General features: G+C 40.6%; 1 protein-coding gene across 1 annotated transcript; it reads left to right on the top strand.

The window, feature by feature from the left end:
* Positions 1-672: 672 nt before the first annotated feature.
* On the top strand, positions 673-21054 carry ciita (class II, major histocompatibility complex, transactivator). Its single transcript, XM_085453766.1, has 22 exons — positions 673-2016; positions 7016-7084; positions 8091-8126; positions 8271-8312; positions 10841-10963; positions 11107-11166; positions 11639-11686; positions 12863-13087; positions 13529-13579; positions 13809-13922; positions 14010-14069; positions 14184-14401; positions 14496-15835; positions 16022-16558; positions 16822-17001; positions 17087-17158; positions 17246-17326; positions 17433-17516; positions 17652-17735; positions 17827-17910; positions 20237-20320; positions 20423-21054. The coding sequence occupies exons 1-22, from the start codon at positions 717-719 to the stop codon at positions 20496-20498; spliced, it is 4968 nt and encodes a 1655-aa protein (XP_085309892.1). The 5' UTR covers positions 673-716; the 3' UTR covers positions 20499-21054.
* Positions 21055-21449: the final 395 nt, after the last annotated feature.

Raw genomic sequence — 21449 nt, 5'->3', positions numbered from 1 at the left:
GGCACTGAGGCATGCGTAGTTTTGCCAAACCAGTTTTAGTCCCTGCCTAAAAACTTCACAGTCTGGTGCATAACATTGTATCGGTTAACACAAGGACTGCACCTTCACATTCACAATGTGACCCGCAGAGAAGGCTTTACATTTATGTGGGGGGGGGGGGGGTTCTGTGTGAATTTTGTGTTTGTTCTGTTTATGAGCTTAAGGGGACAAATAGGTAAATGTGCAGCCTTGGTGATTATTTGGTGATTAAGTCCCCAAATCATAACTAAATAGTTTAATAAAATCTATTGCGTGTGATTGAGCTGAAAAACAGCCCACTTGTGCAGAAGAAAGTGTGCAGTGTGGCACTGCCTCTTTCTTAACATGAAAAAGCAGAAAAATGACAGCCATGTAATCGAATTTGGGCAAAATATTAAACCAGCTGTTAAAAAAAAAAAAAAGACGGGTAAATTTGTTTAAAGACAAAATGTGTGATGATGAAAGTTTGAGACTGCCATAATGTCTTCGATCAGATTCCTTTTCTTGTGTAACTTCACTTCCTTATGATACCAATAATAACATTTCTGGCTTTGGGAAATAACACCTCCTACCATTCATGCGACCGCCTCCCGGATAAAATCACAGAGTCCCTTTAAAAATAAAGAACAAACTCAAATAACTCCAATACGCTGCTTCTATTGTTACTCCTCCATGCCCAGGGAGCCGACACTCTTGTCATGGCTCATTTTGAGGAGGTCCTGGACGAAGTCCGCTCGGCTCTGACCTGGGCTTCACCTGCTGAGATCCGAGCTCTGCTGGAGGGTCTGGTGGAGGAGCAGATAATCTCAGAAGCGTACAGCAAGAGCTTGGGTCTGCATCGATTCATTGACGGGCTTGCGCCGGAGCTGCTTTGCGGGGAATCAGGGTTTATACCGGGATCTGATGAGACCGATGGGGAATTTGCTTCTCGAGCATCTAGCACCCACCAGCATCTCAGCCATGGACCGCTCATTAAGGTAGGGAAAGGTGGGTCACAGTCTCCCTCCGTTGACTACCACCTGGCAGGATCAGAGTTTGTCCCATCAGTGGATGATCATTACAGCACAAGACTGGAGCCAGAGACTTGCTCACTATATGAGGATCAAGTTATTTCCAGAGATAAACTCATTCAGGAATTGAGGGAGGGGACAGCAATGGACGAACACTACCCCACACAAAGGCTCTACTCTGTCCCCACAGTGTTTGATGGCAGACTTTCATTAAATGATGAAATAACTGAACTGCTGACAAGTGCACCTTCAATGCAGAAGCTGGTAAGTGATAGTGAAAGGGTAAATCAGGGGAATTTGGAGATTGAGGGGGAGTGGTTAGAGCAGATTGAAGAGGCTGCTAGGCGGATAGCTGTACCTCTGTGGCAGCACTGGGACAAAGGAAGGAGGATGTTACAGCCTTTAGTTTATTATAACACAACTGGATGTACAACTAGTGATAACACAGTGACATACAGCGAAGCACAATGTGCTATTTTAGATCTGGAAGAGGAAATGGAGCTTGCAGCCGCTTGCAGGACACTCGATGCGTGCACTGGCAACTTTAACGAAAGCTTCACGCTGGATGCTGAGGACACACCTGAGGAGTTCTATTACCCTTTATATGATGAGTTGGCGACACCTGGAATCTGCATGGATCGCTTTAAAACTTTCAAAGAAGGAGGAAATGCATCACCTGTGGAAGCCTGTGAAGCCACAGACTCAAACAACAACGTCACAGACAATATGGGGGGCCTCCTGGATGCGTGGTGGCCAGGCGAAACTGCAGACGACCTGTGTTGTCTGCCTGAGGACACACAGTGTGGCGCAGGTTCGGCACTTGCACAATTTACCTTTCAACATTTGAGTCCCTCGTTTGCACCACAAGATGCTTCAGTTACAGCGGAAGATGACATGATGGCAGGGGTCACCGAAAATGTTTATGGAACAGCAATCTGGGACATAGATGGAATAACAGGCATAAAGGACACTATGGAGTCACACTGTGGTAAGTTTCATTTAAGCTTCTGTTCAGATGCTTCTAACTTTCACTGGTTTTCCTTCTTTTTCCTTCTATAATTTATCATTTATATGAAATGCCCAGGATTACAGGAACAAAAGCTGCTTTCATTCAGGCATCAGCACAGGGCAGGGACAAATATTTATCCTCTGGTGTTTTCAGTTTGGTCTATTTGGAAACAGAAAGCCTGCTCCAGGCTTTATTCCTGCCAGGATATGAGTTGGTGGTTAAGGTGTGGTTCACTTTCAGTTTCATTTTGACATTCTGATTTTGGATCCAGTTAAAAATAGGATGTGGCGAGCTTCCAAACACATCTTTTTTATTTCCAAGGTCCCCCGAGCTGGTTACTCACTCTCTGACAACAGCTGCAAATTTATGACTTCTAGGTGTAAATATGCCATTGTCAAGAAAGCATAGTGCTGTGAAAAGTTGTTGCCCCCTTTTGATTTCTTTTTGCATATTTAAGCCACTTAAATGTTTCAGATTGTGAAACAAATGTGATAATTAAGATGACCAAAATGCTGTTTTTAAATGATGATCATTTCCTAAGAAATAGAAGTTATCCAAACGTATTGAGGCCCGTGTGAAAAAGTATCCCCATAATCCCCAAGGTTTAGTTTCAATTTCACTGGTTACTGCCAGGCCTGTTGAATCAAGACTCTACTTATATAGAACCTGTCCAATAAACCGAAGGAGGCTAAAGCATCTCAAAAAGCAACACATCATGTCACAATCTGAAGAAATGGTTTGTCAGCCTGGAGAGACAAAGACATTTCTAAGGCTTTGGGACTCCACTGAACCACAGTGAGAGACATTGTCCGCAAATGGAGAAAACGTGGAACAGTAGTGAACCTTCACAGAAACAGACAACCTACCAAATGCTCTTACTCCAAGAGGGCACCAACGACTCATCCGGGAGATCCGGAGGTCCAGAGCAACATCTAAAGAACTGCCACAAAAGCCTTATCTTCTCGAAGAGTGGTGGAATGGACTTGGAGAAAGAATTCGACCACGGCCGATACGTTTTTACCCTTAATCGTTTAAATCATCATTTAAAAATTCATTTGAGTTATCTTTGTCATATTCGTATGCAACAAAAAGCTAAGACATTATGAAGGCGTGAATACTTTTTCACGTGGGCCTGACAAATAGACGACACAAAAAGGTTATTCTTTAGATTTGTTAAGAAGGTGAAGCCGGTCAGACTAGTAACCGGCCATGTTCAGCTTTGCTGTGGTAACCTACTTTCGGTTTGCACACAGTTTGGCAAAGAACGCTTTCTGATAATGTTTAGCCTGGTAGAGGTTACCACCTTGAGTCAGTTACAAGGGTGGAGCTTTAGTTTCAGCTTCAGGTTTCTGTGTTATAACTTTGCCCTGTTAAAAGGTAGACGTCATTGCTTAGTTCTGTTACTGCTGCAGCTTTAAAATGAATAAAAAGATCAAGTTTTTGTCTACCACACCACACAAATCTGCAATGAAAAGAAAAGGATGTACCTGAGTGTCTTCTTGGCATTTTTTGGCATTTACAATTCTTTATGATAAGAAAGGGGGGACAAAGAGCAAAGGGAGTGGCATGCTCCACATTGGATCCTTGCCTACTGGAATAGCCTTTTGGCATACCTGCTTAACCCACCGAATTACACAGAGGCCCAACTTTAATTCCTCCACCCCCTCGTTTTGTCTTTACCCACATATTTCTTAACCTCAAATGTGTTGTGTGTGTTTATATTACTCATCCTGTGTGAAACAGAAATCTCTCCGAAAGCATCAAACACAAAAAATCAAGTTGGTTAACTTAGTGTAATGATAAGTCTCAAGGAAATAAATGTAGGCCAGTGCGACATTAATTACAGACACATTACTTTCTGTAAAACGAACGCATTGTTTTTTAAAATGCCTTCCCTCTATTATGTAACTGTGTGGATCAAGCTTGATATGAATGGTATGAGCGTGATGTAAACGTGTCTGGCAACAAGGCACAATCTATTTGGTTTATCTGCCTGGCTTCGGCGAGGTGGAGGTGGAGCAGGTACTTTCCACTCCACTGTTGAAAACTACCCATGTTTCCTTGTCAATTCCAAAGGCCTGGCAGTGAACGCTGATGCTGTTTTTCGGTTGTCTTAAGGTGGTCACAGAGCAGAAACTGAACAACACCTCACTGTGATCCCCAAAAGGCAAACTATGAACATACAGTATTTAGCATACTGTTAGCAATGGATAGAAAACAATGTCATAGTTGTAGAATGTAGAAAAGGGATGACTATTAATGATGATAATATTAATAAGAAAATTAAACAGTAAGAGATTAAAGCAAAATGTGATCCATTTTGGAGCTACTGATGCCTGTTGTCCCGTCCAAAATCAAGCTTTAGATTTGAGGTGAAGTGCAGTTATATCTTAAAATCTAAAGACTTCCAATGCAGGAATGAGGGAGAATATAGTTCACCTAACTAAAACAACAAGCTTTAACCTCCTAAGACCCAAACTCTTTCATTGCATGCATTTTTAATTTCTCTTTGCTATTTGGGCTGATTGGGACCTGATGAATGTAAAAACAAATAATTACGTAATTTAAAAAAAACTTACTTGATTTTTGTTTCTGAGAAAAATGACATCCACATATGAGGACATTGGCTTTAAATTTCGATAGAACAGTGGCAGTATAATGTCCTCGTAATTAGATATCAGGCCCTTGTAAAACAAAATGTAGTATTTTGGTCTAGACAACCTAAAATGTGATGTCCACATATGTGGATGCCAGGTCCTAGGAGGTTAATTAAAAGTCCATCAAAACATGTCATGCAGGCTACATGAAGCTAAGTAGCCTGCAAAATAGTTGAGCCCCCTTTTGACGCTCATGTTGCCAGGGGAAAAACAAAAACAAAGGGATATTTGAGGATGTTGTGGCGACTGTAACGCACGGTGACCTGTTTGCTTTACATCACCGTTGTTCCTCATCATAAACCGGTCCCTCGTGGCGCGCCTCTTGAACGTTTTCTTTGCTTCTTCCGTTGTTGTTAAAACAGACCTAAAACAGTTGCAGGGTGCACTCTGCACACAGAACCGCCCTTTAACGGCTTGGTGCGTTTGGTAAGGCATGTTAGGCAAAGTGAAAGCAAAAGCATTGTGAGCCACAGCAGGTTGCGCACTCTCAGTGTATAGGTCATCTGAGGATATATGCAGCGGCTGATGGAACTTGAGACACACAGACTATACATCACATCAGGGCGTTTACAGGACCTGAGCATCACCCAGAGAGACCCGACAGGTAGGAATATCAGCCATGGTGAGCTCCGGTGGGTCTGGGTTTGCGCATTCATGAAAGTGCGCAGGAAAAGAATAATAAGATTTGTCGGGGATTTTCCACACTTTTTTTTCTTTAATTTACAGTGGCCACTTTAGTCATTTTTAAGAAAATTTAGGTTAAAGTTTTAATTGAGCGGCTGCTTCAGCACCTGCATTGATTTTCTGCGTTTGGCTTTGAAAGTTTCAGCCATGACAAGAAGAATCAACTCCATTATGCTTTTGTGTGACCAGATGGAGTCGCACCCACCATCATAGACCCCCACACGTGAAGAGTGCACAAAAATAACAGATCAGACGTTGTCGTAAGTGAAAATAAGTCCAGTTGGGGATTTGCGGGGAATTCCGGGCAACTGAAGTACATTAGCTGTTGAAAATCACTTTCAATGTAACTTTTAAAATATTTTGGTAATAGTTGGCAGCCATTTAGTGTGGGACTGCGCAGGGACAAAGAATTTCACGCACTCCGACTCAGGACTAAACAAAAAATTTCTTTCTTTTCTTTTCTTTTCTTTTTAATATTTATTTTTCACTGTTAGTTTTTAAGGTCTTGCTCTTCTAGTTGTGCAGACAGCATGGTGCTTTGTGTGCTTCAGGTTCCCGAGTTCCTCATTAGAGACATATTTTGTGTGCGATCAGTAACTCAACTGGTTGCACTGTTATTTGTTTGTTTGTTTGTTCAGGGAGGTAATGGGCACATATATACTGCTTTATTTTTAGTGGTTCTCAGAAAAACAATGACAGATTTTAAACAAGGATGTGAGTCGAAAGTCCATAGTCGACTGTAGTCCTCTGTGTCTGGTCTAATAAACAAGGTGTGTGTGTGTGTGTGTGTGTTGTGAACTACCTGGTTACCTGCTCAAATGGCACCACACATGGGCACTGGTTATAGACTGCTAGACAACCACACTGCTCAAGGGCAACTTTATGTGCATGATCTCCTTTAAAACAACTGGAGTGGGGTTTTTTTGCATGAAATCCTTTTTGTCTTTTTTAACTGCCTTCCTGCAATTTGGGTGATTTGTAGAATTAGTCAGTGTAGTGTTTTATTGTACAAGTAATGATTCATCAGGGCAAAAAGTTGCTTTTTGGTTTTTCTGGTGTTGTTGGGTTTTTTCTACTGTCCACATCGTGGTTATCCTAAAGGTGTCTTTAGGCTGTAAAAGATCGCAGTAGTCATCTCTGCAAACAGGTTTACCTGAGCTTCCTGCACAAGTAAAATTCCAGCACAGGCGTTTTTTTTACCCCCCCCCCCCCCAGAGTCAAAGTGCATATTTGTAAACACAGTTTGAACAGTTAACCATACAGTGATAAAGTCAAGGTGTTAATGGTTTTCCAGACTGTGGCCGGATACTGTAGTGTATCGTGTACTGACAGGAAATTGATTTACTTCTCCTGCTTTCCTACTTTCTTCTCTTTCAGTAAATCCTCTGTTGTTTTCTCACATTACTATTATTACAACAGGCATTGTGTTTTTAGGGTGTCTCTGTCCAACCCATTATTATTGTGATGGCATTATGTTAGCAATAGCTTGCAGGAATTGCAGCTTTGACAAAAGCATCCCCCTGTACTCGATCTTTAACTACCAACATTTATTCAGCTTATCCTCAACTCCACTCTAACCTACAAATATAATAATAACCAATCAGGATATTTTATTTCTTTCCTATGCGTGTCACCAGATGTCAAGATGCTGGAAGTGGATCCCAATCCCATCGCAGTCCCTTTGGACTTGGCGGATCTGTTGATAGGTTTGCATTGTCACTACTTTGTTTTTCTGCATTGATAATAAAAAGGTGAATTATGTGTTGAGGCAGTGAAAACGCAAACAAACACTTCTAAATAGAAGAAACAGATGGTTATTATCACTCCTTTCTTTCTATTTTTCTATCTGTGAGCAGACATTTTTAACACCAACTATTGAATGAAATGAAGTTTAATCTTAAACAGTTTATATACACTTGTGCTCTACACGATTGTGCTGCATGCAACTTTAATAATTATAAAAACAAGAATTAGGTGCACAAGTTTGAAATTATCTTTGTTTTCCTCAAATCCACACGGGGTCAAAAGTTCACATACAGGCTCAAATACATGCATACTCCACCACTATTAAATAGCTAAATGTCTTTTAGGAAGGTGCACCTCAACCATTAAAACGCTACCAAAAGCTTTTGGCAGTTCTTGCTAATTCTTGCTAGATTTCTGACAGTAATTCTTGGAAGAATTGGTGAATTTTATTTAGTAGCCCAAACACTTTCAGTAGGGTTGAGGTCGGGGGCTTTGGGAGGATCATTGCAGAGACTTAAAGTTAGCCTGCTTTATCATTCCAGAACTGGGTTTCATGTGTTTGGGATCATTGTCTTTCTGTTCAGTTGAAGTGAAGTTGATGAATCCATCCACTTTGGAAAATATACTAGTACCACTGGTAGCTTAACAGTTGAGATAGGGGTGGTCCAACACCCCAAAATATGATTGAATATTTCACTGAAGCAGCTGTTACTGTCAGGAAGGCAGCACAGGACAGTAAAAGCTTAAACAAACAGACTGAAAAACAGCATGTAACACAGGACTAATAATAAATAATAAACAATAAATGAATATTGACTGTCTAATATATCCAATCGATTCCACGAGTAATTAGTAATTAACATATTTAAAAGAGGCAGTGTTGTATAATGAATTCATCAACTTTACATATTTTATATTTTGAAACTGAAATTCTGTTATCTGATGATGGTATTGTTATTTTTTCAGATAATTTGGATGATGATATAAATGAAAAATTGCTGGGTAAGTGGCAGCCAAACATCTATATGTGTTTACTCATGTGTAGTGTACTATATGTAAAAACGCACATAGTAGTTTTCTATTACGTATCTCACATGTATGTGAAGTTTATTATCTAATTATAATTACCTCTGTGCACTTTTTCAGATGTTGATTCCCTCTTTGACTACTTAGAACTCAACGACAGCCGTAAGAACCTCCTTTTGTTACTTTGTACCTGTTGTCACATAGTGCTTAACAGAGCCCACATAACATAATAAGGCTAAACATGTTCTTCATTTGATGTCCTAAAAAAAAGAAAAAACGAACACTTCACTGTTAATTTTGTATCTAAATCCTAGTGTAGATACAGACAGGGGAGGAGAGCTAGAAACATGAGGAAAAAGAGAAGAAAACAAAGAACATGGCAGTGAATCTCTGATGTCAGTCACAGACAATCACTTGGACTCATAAAACAACTGCGTAAAATTAGTTGATATTCAAAGGTTATGATTATTATGATCTTAAGCTATGACTAAGTTTCACACAAATGTCAAATATGATTCTTAATAAGTCATGACTTAATTCATTTAATACAAAAGTTCAAAGTATCAGTGTCATTACTAATCATTATTTGGTCAGATACAGAGAACATGAATCTTTCCTGTAAATTTATTAATTTCATGGTGAGTCTCATGAAGGAAATCTGTCACAAAGACTCGTTCAGCTAAAACTGCTACATTTCCACAATGGATAGTGACAACAATGGCTCTTTTCTGGCATTTAATTATTTTACTATTACTTTGGTGTAACGTGAATGTAGCAAAAGTTGTAAAATTGAGCAAAATAAAATTAAAAGTCCAAAATTTATGACACCCTTCACATTTTCAAAGTCATGCATGATGGGCCGGATCAGAGTCTTTGCCAGGCCAATTCTGCCCACCTGGGCCTTATATTGGACAGCCATAATCTAAACTATAAGCAACAGTAAGGCATAACATTAAAACTGCCACCATTAAATTAGGTAATTCCAGTGTATGTAATGTGTAGGAATCTTACACATTACATAGGTCTGAGTGGTGGAGGCCTACAACCACAACGTGGTAATCTAGTTGTAGAAATGCACCAGTGTTGTTTTGGCCTTCCCGAATAATGAGGAAGGAAGACAAAACACAACAAACGCAGTAGTAAAGAAATGTTTGTGCTTTTTCAGTGTCACAGTCGGAGGTTCACTTCCTCATCTGAACGTTCAGGATGAGGGGTTCATTGAAATTTAGAGTTTCCTAAGTGACGTCAACAAGTAATTCAGTCATTTCAGTCTGTAGTTATAAATTAACCTTTAAGAAAAAAAACATCTAAATGATGACCCAATCACAAAGCAGAGTTAGGCTACTGCTCGAATCTGAAGGCCGGCACTTTGTTGCCATGACCCATTTGGCTTTATTATCCATCATAATGCTTAATATTGCATAAGACAAATCTAGCAATAAGATAAGCGTCTCTTTTGTTGATTATTTTTTCTGTAAGAGTAACTGACCATCAAAGTTACTGTTTTATCTTTTAAATATGAACCTAAAGATTTTTAGCAGAATCTCTTCAAAGGTCTTTGAAGGGGACCACATTACTTTTGCAGCAACAAAACATGTGCACGGGCTGTCATAAATCGTTATAATTGTAATTATGATTATTTATAATTGTCACCTAAACCCTTTCATGTATTAATTTAGTGTTATCCAATATAAGGAGCACAATTAATTATATTTATATAGATTTTTGTATGCAAGTTTTATGCAAATATTACCTGTAATAGCTTTTACTTATCAGTAAGTAAAAGTAAAATTTCTTAAGTAAACTTTAAATAAGTAAATATTAAAATTTTACATTAGTTGCAACAGTGTTTTCATGCAACTAAAAAAGCTATTTTCATTAACATCGATCATTGTGCAGAGAAGCAGTGGTTACTGGATATGTGAGGTGGTTTGCCAGCATTTCTTAATGGTGCTAACCACCTAGCAGGCTAGACAAACAGAGGCGGATCTAGAAACATTTTCTTAGGGTGGCATGGAAATCAGAAAAATCAAAGCCATTTCTTTACACATTTGCAGGTCTTGCATCAGGTAACATTATGCAACATACTCATATTCAGTGTTACTTGTAGCTAGGCTCAAAGTGTTAATGCTAGCTTTTTTGAATAAACTAGGGTGACACTAAAGGTTTTTTTTAAGGTGGCACATGCCACCTCATGCCACCATAGTAGATTTGCCCCTGTACATAAACAATGGTGACTAGATTGCACAGTCTTCCTAAAATAAATATCTACTACAATATACATTTAAACACCTTTGTCGTTATCTTAGTACACAAACACAAAAATCTCCACCCAGCATATTGTAAATGCACGGCCCATAAAATGTAAACCTCTCACAACATCATCAAATGTGATTAAGCCCACAGACAATGGACCGGACTCTGGTCCAGTCTTTACATTTTGTTTAGTATCCACAAAAGAAATGAAAGCAGCCCATGTACATCCTGGTTGCCCCCAAAACTGGGAGGCTGTGTCAATGTAAATAAAAACAGAATGCCATAATTTAAAAGTCAATCAAATCCTACTGTTTATCTAACTGTCACATGATGCCTTGAAGAGCTACTGATTTTTAATTCAGTAATGAAATGCCATGACAATGACAACACGTTCGAGTAGGGACATCTGCTAAATGCTACATCGACTTTTTTAGTTACTCATCCATGGACCTTTGATGACCTCCCCACAGCAGCTGAGGTACCCATCGCCAACAGCATTGAGCAGATACAGGAACCCAAAGCAAAAGGCCAATCACGAAGGAGAAAAAGACCGAGAGGTAATGATTGGCTCGTAACTACACAAAGAACAGCATCTACCCTACCAGCATCTTTTTGTTATATAAAACTTAATTTTAGGATTCTAACTTGTCATTTTCACTTTATTGTTTAAAGTCCTGCTTGCATGTTTTTCCCTCTCCAGATTCTCAGCCACAGCCATGCTCGGATGAAAGGCCCAAAGCAAAACAGCCAAAACCATCAGGTGACTAACCCAGAGTCTTCCTCTGATTGTTTAACAAACGATGGAGTTTCCAACCCACATTACATTTGGGACCCAGTGGAATAGACACATTCTTAAGCCTACTATAACTAAACTTATAATGACAATTTATCATTTTTATGGTAGTCATAATACTGTGGTGTTTATAGCACTTGACACTGCACTTTATTACTTTTCTAATTACGTTGGTATGTTTAAGACTAGTGGAAAAAGTTCAAACACTCAGAGCTTAAAATTCAGCCACTGGTTTCCATTCATATCACTATATTAAGAGATGCTTTGGGTTTTTTGGTTTTTTGCTAATCAAATCTGGAATAATACTATTAATAGAAGATCACATGAAAATGAACTACCATCTGGTACAAAAAGAAAAGGATATGTTTACAAATAAAAGGATGTTCTGAGCATGTTTTGTTGCTGTCATGTTGTAATGTTGGTTCTTCAACTCCTGCAGGTCAACCAAAAACCAAAGAGTCACAGGCTGAGCCAGCTGTTGAGCCAGGTGAGTCATGAAAACTGAAACCGTTTTTGAGGCAACATCTGGAGCTTTAAACTTGAAGCGCTGTAAGTGATGTTGATCTGAAAAAGTGAAACTCTGCAGGATAGCAGTTGAAAGAGGATTACCAGGGTTGCAAGATAGGTTATTAAAGTCAAATATTGCAATTCATATCATATCATATCATATTACAAATATCCCTCGAATAGCTCCATGGTAAAATGCTAGCATGAAAAAGAACCACTTTCAGCACGTGCATGTGAGAGTGACTTTTTACAAAAAAGGTAATTCAGATGAAATTTCAGTGGTTAGACTTTTGGATCACAGGGTGATTGTTCTCCACCGATGTGCATGAACCAGTTAGTTTTTAAAAAAAAAACAAAAACAGGAACTTGAAGTTGTAAGTCATGAGTTTACGCCGATGAATTAGAAGAAGAACTCGCACCTTACCCACCTCGCTTCACATGAGTTTGGTGCTTTTTATAGTTCCGATTTACCACGCAATGTGATAAAAAAAAAAAACCCGAGCATGTATTTTCATTTACATCAGCAGCTGCTGGTCCCTGAAGAGATTTAATGGCTCAGCTTAGAAGGAAATACTACACCACAAATAGAAATAGGAGACTCAAATTTAAGTATACATGTCTGTATTTGCAGAGTAATGCACTTTACTTTGGTCCATTTGTCTTTGGCTTAATCTCCCTTTCATTTGCACTTGCATGATGACAGAGCAGAGTGAAACCTTTCAAGGTTAGAAGGTTAAAGAAAGTGATGGTTTAGAGCAAATACCGAATCTATCCTCTCCTTACTGAGTTAATCATTTTTGGAGATATTGAATGTAAGATTTATTATTTCATTCTTGGATGGAAATTGTGTGACAGTACATCTGGGATGAAGTGGTGAAGTAATGCAGAGTAGTGTAAGAAATAACTTTCAATAGGAGGTAAATAGTGCAATGCCTTTTCACAAAGTAATCACGTTTCAAAGTAAATACGTAATGCGATTGTCTTTGAGTAACAAGTTCAACAGTGCTCTGCAATGAGGATGTTTGTGACCGTAAATCTTTCGCTGTTTTTTGAAAAACAAACCATTGTTGTCATTTTTCCAACTCCCTTTCTGATAACTCTCAAGGCTGACTAAACCAGTTCCCAGAAACTGATGCCAGCTCTGGTTGTTTTGCAGGCAGTCATCCCGCATCAGGGCCAAGTCCAGCAAAGACTTTACCGATGTCCACCGCCACTCCACCAAGAATTTTTCGCGTTTACCCTTCCCAAACAAGCTCTGCGATTCCCATTCAGTTTATCACTATCTCAGATTCCGCAGGAAATCCAGTCCAGCTTTCTCCTCCTCCTCCGCTCATTAGGTTTCCACTCCCCCGCAGCGCCACTACACCTACATATATATTAGGTGAGTTAAATACCGGCATGCCAAGAGTTAACAGTGTTTCCTGTGTACTGCTATGTCATAGCCCAGCAGAAAGTGACATTTGTGACTCTTCTGGTGTTACGTTTTTATTGACACTGCAGACTAGGGGTGTTGAGCATTATGCAAAGAAAATGAGTTGATGTACAGTTTTAATTACCTTGGCAATCTGACCATAAAGCTTCTTCTGAAAAACTGTAGCTTAGCTACAGCCTTGATTAGCAATCACACCTGTAACACAATCATGTCTATTTACAATGCAAAAAAAGTTCTTTTCAATCAGAATTATTGATTTGCCATTGTTGTTTCTGTCCACTGGTGGTTGTGTTATTCATGTCAGTGACATCTTTAATTATTTAATGTGTACTGATTATTGTGTACACCCTGTACAAGTAGTCCATTGTCTAACTGTTGTTTCTAATATAGTTCCTACTGTGTCACCACCCTCTAAATGCCAATTACCACCACTCTCCCCAGGTAAGTAAAAAAAGGTTAAATCTTTTATCTGGGATGGTTGCGTGTGAGTGTTCATGTGTGCATGCTATTCTCTGCTTCTTGTCTTCTCTGGTGGTGTTGTGCTATTTGTTGTTCCTCATTATGGTTTTGCTTCTGCCTTTTAAGAGACAACATGGAAACTGCTCTCTGTAACATCTGCTTTGTTTGTGTGCCGATGCAGTCATTTCACTCTTTTTTTTTTTTTTTGTAGTCGATGGCACAGTCGCTCCGCTCCAAATGAGTTCGTCCCCACTGGGTTCTCTGTCAGAAACAGCTAGCAAAGCCATGTCTCCCCCTTGTACCTCACCTGTATCCCCAGGCAATGGTGAGCATCTGTATCTGTCTCAAATCTTCCTCCTTGTGGTTATGAGTTTCTGGCATGTGACAAACTTCATGCTTTGTTCCACTTCAGAAATGTCTCCATGTAAGGAATCGCCTCTTCCTCAGTCTCCCAAGGTCCTTGATATTCCACGTAAGTTGCCGCATGGCTTTTAAGGATCTCTTCTTACTTTGTCTACAGTGATCTCATGAATATACAATGGTTTGTGGAGGACCAGCTTGGTACTCAGTCCTGTTTCTTTTTTAGAGAATGTCAAGGACTACATTCAAGAAGCCAAAGCTCACATGAGTCAAACCTACCAGGATATGGAGGCGGGCCTCAGCCTGTCTTCTCATTATGTAGATGTTCAAGTGAGCCAAAGAGAGGTAGTTCGCTCTGGGAAAAATACAAACAAATGCCTGGACAAGGAGCTAGTCATCAAGGGAGACACAGATCGGCAAAAAACCATGCTGGCACTCAGTCAGGTAGGAGCGTCACTTTTACTGAACAGATTATATCACAAAAGAATTTAAAAAAAACCTTGTTAAACTCATTGCCTGCTTATCGTTTTCCACTCAGATCTTTGATGGTTCAAATGGAGAAAAATCCAGACGTTACATTTTGCTGCTTGGCAATGCCGGCATGGGAAAAACCACTCTGATCAAGAAGCTGTGTATTGATTGGTCCAGAAACTGCATCCCTCAGTTTGACTTTGTATTCCTATTGGATGGCAAAAAGCTCAGTGTGACAGAGCCGGTCTACAGTCTTCAGACACTCCTGCTCAACCTCTCCTCCTCCGCCCCATCCTGTGTGGACCCAGAAGCAGTGTATGCTCAAATCCTGGCAGCCCCTAAACGTGTGCTCATCATTTTTGATGGTTTTGATGAATTGCGCAACTATGAAACTCTACTTCAAGCTCAGGAAAAAGACCTAACAGCTTCACTGCAAAAAGACAGCAAGGCAAAGACTTTCACAGTAAGGCAGTTGTATTCTGCCATTCTTCAAAGGGTCCTGCTTCCAGGCTGCACTCTTCTACTCTCCACCCGGCCACGGGGAACTGCCAGCCAGCTGCTCAGGCGTACAGACAGCCTTCTGGAGATGTGTGGGTTTACCCCAGCAAATGTGGAAACATATTTGTCCCAGTACTTCTCTGATCCTGGCCTCAGAGAATCAGCTTTGGAGAGTCTAAAAAGCATGAGCTACCTAAATCTCCTTTGCTGGAACCCCGGACTATGCCGGCTGGTGTGCTTGATTTTAGAGCAGTCTAGAAGTGTGGATGTCCTGCCAAGAACTTTAACTGGGCTCTGTCATCAGGTGCTGTGTTTAAAAATGGATAAAGACGGCAGGAGTACTCCCACACACACCGAAGCTCAAGCACAATCCATAAGAGACACTGAGACACAAATTTCAAATACCTCTCAGGCGAAGAAATGTTCGAAAAATAATCAGGGGAAGTCCAGAACGCAGGCACGCACTTCCTCTCGCACCCAAAGGGCAAAAAAGGCACAAGAACAGGAGGCGCAAGCAGACAAAGTGGATCAGGATCTCAGGAGCAGTGGCGGAGAAGCTGTAACGGAGGACTTTGACTTGTTGTCCCAGCTGAGCTCTTTAGCCTGGGAAGGGGTCAAAGCCAACTCTTCCATCCTTCCCACAGGACGGGACATATCTGGCAAAGTCAAGGCATTTGGTCTGAGAACAGGCCTCTTTCTCTCTCATCAGCTGAGAGCGAGTCCATGCCTCTCAAATAGTACCAAGGAGGAAGGAGAAAATGAGACAGAAGCTGGAGAGACAGAACAGAGGACTGAAAACAGTGAAAGGACCACCAATGATTTAACTGATCACCAAAATGACCAGATCCTCTTATGGGCCAACCCTTTCCTTCAGAGTTACATTGCAGGAGTACATCTGGCTTTGTCAAGGTAGAAATCAACCGTTTACAGATTCATCAAAAGCCAGTAGGGCTAAAATATCATAATATCCACTGTTTATATGCTGTTAGATTAAAAATGAAAGCCTTTCCACTTGCAGTCTATTTTCTCTTTCACTTTCAGACTTTTAGAATCCCCCAATCTCCCATGACACATTTTCTCTTTCTCCTTCTCCAGGACTTTAACAGACCGGTCCTTTCTCCAGACCCTCCCTTTCCAGTCTGGAGGGAAAGGTCGTCGGCGACCTCAAAGGGAGGAACTTGAGCTCACTCAGCGATTTGCAGTTGGCCTCTTGTTCCACAATAGGACAGAAATGCAGCGATTCCACACGCATACAGAGACAGCCTTTAGAGATATGGTGGCTAACAAGCAGGGGTTGGTAACAAAACACCTGGAAGGGCTTTCTTACGCTGACCTTACTCCCTCCCAAATCTTGGAGGCATGCCACTACGTCTACGAGGCGAGTTTTACTCACAGTGATGGTGGCCGAGAAGCTGGCAGGACTCAGCTGGTGACACACCTAGCAGCAAATCTTCCAGAGTTCCTGACGTTTCATGGAGTTCAACTAAGCCCGCCAGATGTGTTCACTGTTCAGAAAGCACTTGAACAGGGGGGAACTGAAGGCAGACGTTTCTGTTTGGACCTGGAGGACTCTGGCATCCAGATCTGTGGACTTCGAGCTCTGGTTGGCCTCAACAACATCAACACATACAGGTAGTGCTTATATACAGCTCTAAACCCTACCCTGCTACAACTATCCCACAAACTGTGGCTGTCCAGTCATAGTTTACTTATCCTGTTTAAGCCTGTCCAGAGAACTAATTTGTAATCTTTTGTATTTCTTTACGTTTTTATGGCTCAATCCTCAGGATTTAAATGGTTAAAGGATAGTATTGGGAACTTTTTTGTGACTTGATAGTCGCTGATCTTTACCAGCACCAATAGCAGTGTTAAACACAGTGTTGTGGGTCCTCCAGGTCATGCATTGCTGACGCCATCACCCTCTGGGAGCTGCTGGAGCAGAGTGACGAAGAAAGTCTCCTCCAGAGGGCAGTGTCCAAGTTCACAATCCATCCTTTGAAAGCTAAACAGGTGTGTCATATAGAGCACCTGGAAAAGCTGGTGAACATACACATTCACAAGAGGCTATCAGACAGGTAATACACCACACACTTATGCACACACATTCAGATTTACACTGCAACATACTGGTTTGTGAAAACGTGTTATATTCACTTGTAGCTCCAGCGAGTCTCACTCCATCCTGTCTGAGGGAGTGCCAGCAGTTAAAGAGCTACACAAGCTGGAGTTTGAGTAAGTAGCTCAGATGTTTGATATCTGAATTTATTATGGTTGTCACTGTAAAGCTGGTGACGATAATGATGACACTGTTCCCTGTAGACTTGGTCCAGATAATGGTCCTCTGGTTCTTCCGAAGCTGTGGGATCTCCTGCCAGGGCTGCATAACCTACAGCACTTGGAGTAAGTATACAGCGCACTTTTTCTATTTGTATTACGCTTAAAGCATCGCTCTGTGTTTATGAGATGTTTCTAGTAACTGACAGCCTCATTCTCTCACCACCTTTAGCTTAGAGAACAGCAAGATCGGGGACAAAGGAGCAGAGAAGCTGGCCAGTGCTTTAGTCTCACTCCCTTCTTTGGAGATACTTAAGTGAGTATTTGTCATTGGTGGTATAAAGACACAATTAGTTGAGCTCCCATGACACCCCCCAAAATCATCACAGTCTAGCTTTTAACTTAGTTTTGATATGTGTGTTTAGTTGTGTGTGTTTTTTCTGGTTTCCAGTCTATCACAGAACTGCATAGGAGACGAGGGTGTGAAGAAGTTAGCAGCCACACTGAAGGACCTGCCTAATCTGCACTGTTTAAGGTAACATCTGCCTACAGAGGAACCTAAAAGTGGCACTTACTTTTGACCCACATAATTTCACTTCCCTCTTTATCTTGCTATTTTTTTCCAGTGTCTACAGCAACATGATTTCTGATGAAGGGGCAGAGAGTTTAGCAGCTGTTCTCCCACACATGGCTTCCCTCACTGACCTTGAGTAAGACTTGACATTTTTATTTGGAACTGATGGCTAAGAATTAGGTTCTTATACATTTCAGTGTAAAAGGTTCTGTTTTAGCAAAGGTTTTCCCGTTTAAAAGACTGACAAATTCCACTTACACAGGCAGGGACTGGGTGTAGATGGGAACTGACCACAAGACAACTCATTTGTTTGACAGTTATTTTTCTACATAGTTTCACTTAGTTAATTTTTTATATACTCTTAAGGTCCTTTTTCGCTTGCTGTTTAGTTGTGTTTTCACTCACAGTAACGCACCAGTGACTACTTAAAATTAGGAAGGGGTCTTTAGCTTGTGATGAAAGTGAGTCAGTCTAGCAAGCTTGGATATCAAGGTGCTTCCATAGACTGTACAGATGTATTGCAGTGAGACAAGTTACGAGTTTAGTGCCAAGTAATGTAAAAGTTACACTACAGCACAGCAAACATGACTGAGAGGTGCGGTTCAGTCATTTGAATTAGCTGACATGATGACAGCAGACAGGAGGCCCAGGTTTGTAGGTGATGCTCACCTGTCAGTCAAAGTGGCCACACCCCTAAGAATGTATCACTTTAATATGCTGTGAAAGCTTACTTGCCCCTTCCTGACTTCTTAGTTTTTTGCATATTTATCACACTTAAATAAATATGCAAAAACATATTTTGGTATAAGTCAGAGATAATCTGAGTAAATACAAAATGCAGTTTTTAAATGACAAAGCTGAGTTCAGTTTTACTACCCACGTTCAGGGCTGATTACTGGCAGACTTGTTGAATTACAAAGAACCTGTCTGATGAAGTGAAGCAGGCTAAAAGATCTCAAAAAGCAACATCATCCCACAATATAAAGCAACAATTTAGAAACCAAGTAATATGAAAAAGGTTATAACGTCATTTCTAAGGCTCTTGGACTCCACTGCTTGCTTCTGCTTCTTATCCACAGCTTCAGAAAACTTAGAACAGTGATGAAACTTTCCAAGACCACATGAGTGACTCATCCAAGAGGTCACAAGAACGACATCTAAAGTGCAGGCCTCGCTTCCCTCAGTTAAGGGCAGAGTTCATAATTCATCAAAAAGGAAGACAGTGGGCACAAAAAGCATCCATTGTAGAGCTCTGACTAAAGGCAGATGGATTTGGCTCGCGTTTGCCAAAACACATCTTGATGAGGTTTTGGGAAAATATTCTGCGGACTGACAAGAGAAAAGCTGAACTTTCTGGAAGGTTTGAGTCCCATTACATCTGCGTAAAACTGACAGAGCATTTCATTAAAAGAACATAACATGGTGGTGGTAGTGTGATGGTCTACTTTGCTGCTTCAGCACCTGGAAGACTTGCTGCAATTGATGGAACCATGAATTCGGCTCTCTACCAGATAGACCTGAGGGAGAGTGTCCAACCAGGAGTTCCTGGCCCTAAGTACATGCATCCTTTGGTTTTGCAGTAGGACGATGATCTGAAATACACTAGAAAGTACACCTTCGAATAGCACAAAAAAATAAAAAATAAAGATTTATTAGCAGCCTAGCCAGAAGAGAGAGGGGGCAGCGACAGTCACTGTTCTTTCCTATCACTGGGATTTCTTCTAGCACGGTATCACTCGCGACTTACTCCGGAGGGGCAGAGCTCTCAACTCTGCCCACTGCTTTGCTGTGTCTCACCTGCACTATTGTCTCACCGTGAGCAGCGATAGGGCGGCGTCCTGCTGCCCTCCTCCAGCGTCCACTCCCTTGTCTCTGTCCTGCCAGGCCCTCTTGTTGGCCCTCTTATTTCCTCTGTGACCTCCCAGGTGTGTCCAATTAGTGATCAGGAGGGGGCTCAAGTCTCTCCGGGACAAGTGAACAAATACATACAATAAAAACATGCAATAAAACCATAAGAATAAAACACTGTACATTATTAAAAGATTGAAACTAATAAAACACAGCAACACATGCAAAATAAAAAACACTCAGTTAAACTTGTCCATTCCACCTCGTGACATATGAATAGTTTTTCCCTAATAAATCAAAATAAATCACTTAAAAACTGCATTTTATATTTATGTGGTATATCTTTGTCTTTGTACGGTGGTCCCAAAGCTGTTTTTATACCAGGTTGCAAAAATGTTTATTTCTGCGATGAAGCATTTTCAAACAGAAGTTCACTGGGAATTCAAGTGAAAAGCAAAGAGCACTTCCACATTTTTTGCTACTTCTGCTTTGGTTTTATTTTTAGCGTTCATGTATTCATATTATAGACAAAACATATTGCGATGTCTGGATTTGCGCTATAGGCTTTTTTCTGTTAAAACACATCTAACTTCTGTCTCACTTTTCTTTGACAGCGTAAAGTTTAACAAACTAACAGATGTCGGCGCACAGAGCTTAGGAGCCAGCCTAAGAAACTGTACAAAAGTTAAGACTTTAAGGTGAGGAGCTCTTTCATGTTACTTCATCACACATCTTTATTTTTTCCAATTTTTTATGGGTTTTTTTTTCTTACCCTGTTTCATCTCATTTCATCATCCCAGGATGTGGAACCAGTGCATCCCCTTCGGTGTGCTTGAGAGACTCATTCAGCAGGACAGCCGCATCCTATTGCACTAAAATGCAATACCTCTCTACAAGCATATGAACTGTTTTCATCATGCATCTCATGATGTATACTTAAATTGCACAATACATTTTCAAACGTGTGTGCTTGCAAGGAAAGGACACAAACAAATTATTATGTGAAACTTGAGATTGCACTACAACTGACGTACTTGCTGCTTGTTCTCTGCTGCTGGTTCTTCATAACATCTATCTGCATTACAAAGTGTGTGTGTGTGTGTGTGTGTGTGTGTGTGTGTGTGTGTGTGTGTGTACTGTTTTTCAGTACTTTCAACTTAAAAAAGCACAATTGCACTTTTATAGTCACCCTTTGTTATTAAAGGTGGCTGTTTTTTTTTCTTTATAGTTGTCTGTCCAAGTTTTTGCCATTATCTGCCTTTATTCGTGCATTTGTGGTGCTGTGTGTGTGTGCGTGTGTGTGTGTGTGTGTGTGTGTGTGTGTGAGAGAGAGAGAGAGAGAGAGAGGGGGAGGATAACGGTGTTTTTCTGGCTATAAATTATACAGTACTGATTGTTGGTTACTTTTATAATAATAAAATGCTTTGACACTCACCCTACTACTATTTTTATAGTGTTTTCTTTCCACTGATGCCCCTGTGTTCACTGAATTCAAAGGGGTTTTTGAAAAAAATCCTTCTTTTCACTTCCTTCACTGCATGTTTCTGTTCTCCATTTCGATGCAAACTGACCTTTAAGAACGTCAGTCTCTGCGTGCGCACTCGACGAAGTGATAAAAAACAAAATTACATTTGTGAGATACTTCATTACTAATCTCACACGTGAAGCATGAATTGTTGGTAATGAAAGAACTGGGTCGAGATTGAATCTCAACAAATAGAAAGGGAAAATACTGGATTCACATTATGAATAGACCTGAAAGTAAGCAAATGTCCATCTACAGTTCCTGGCAGTACCGCTTCTCGGAGTCGAATCAAATAACAGGCC

Source organism: Copadichromis virginalis, linkage group LG4 (genome assembly GCF_057382275.1).
Source record: "Copadichromis virginalis isolate Kocher_CV1m ecotype Utaka linkage group LG4, C_Virginalis_male_GT1.1, whole genome shotgun sequence".
In the NCBI taxonomy this organism is placed as follows: Eukaryota; Metazoa; Chordata; class Actinopteri; order Cichliformes; family Cichlidae; genus Copadichromis; species Copadichromis virginalis.
This window is presented reverse-complemented; position numbering and strand designations above follow the sequence as displayed.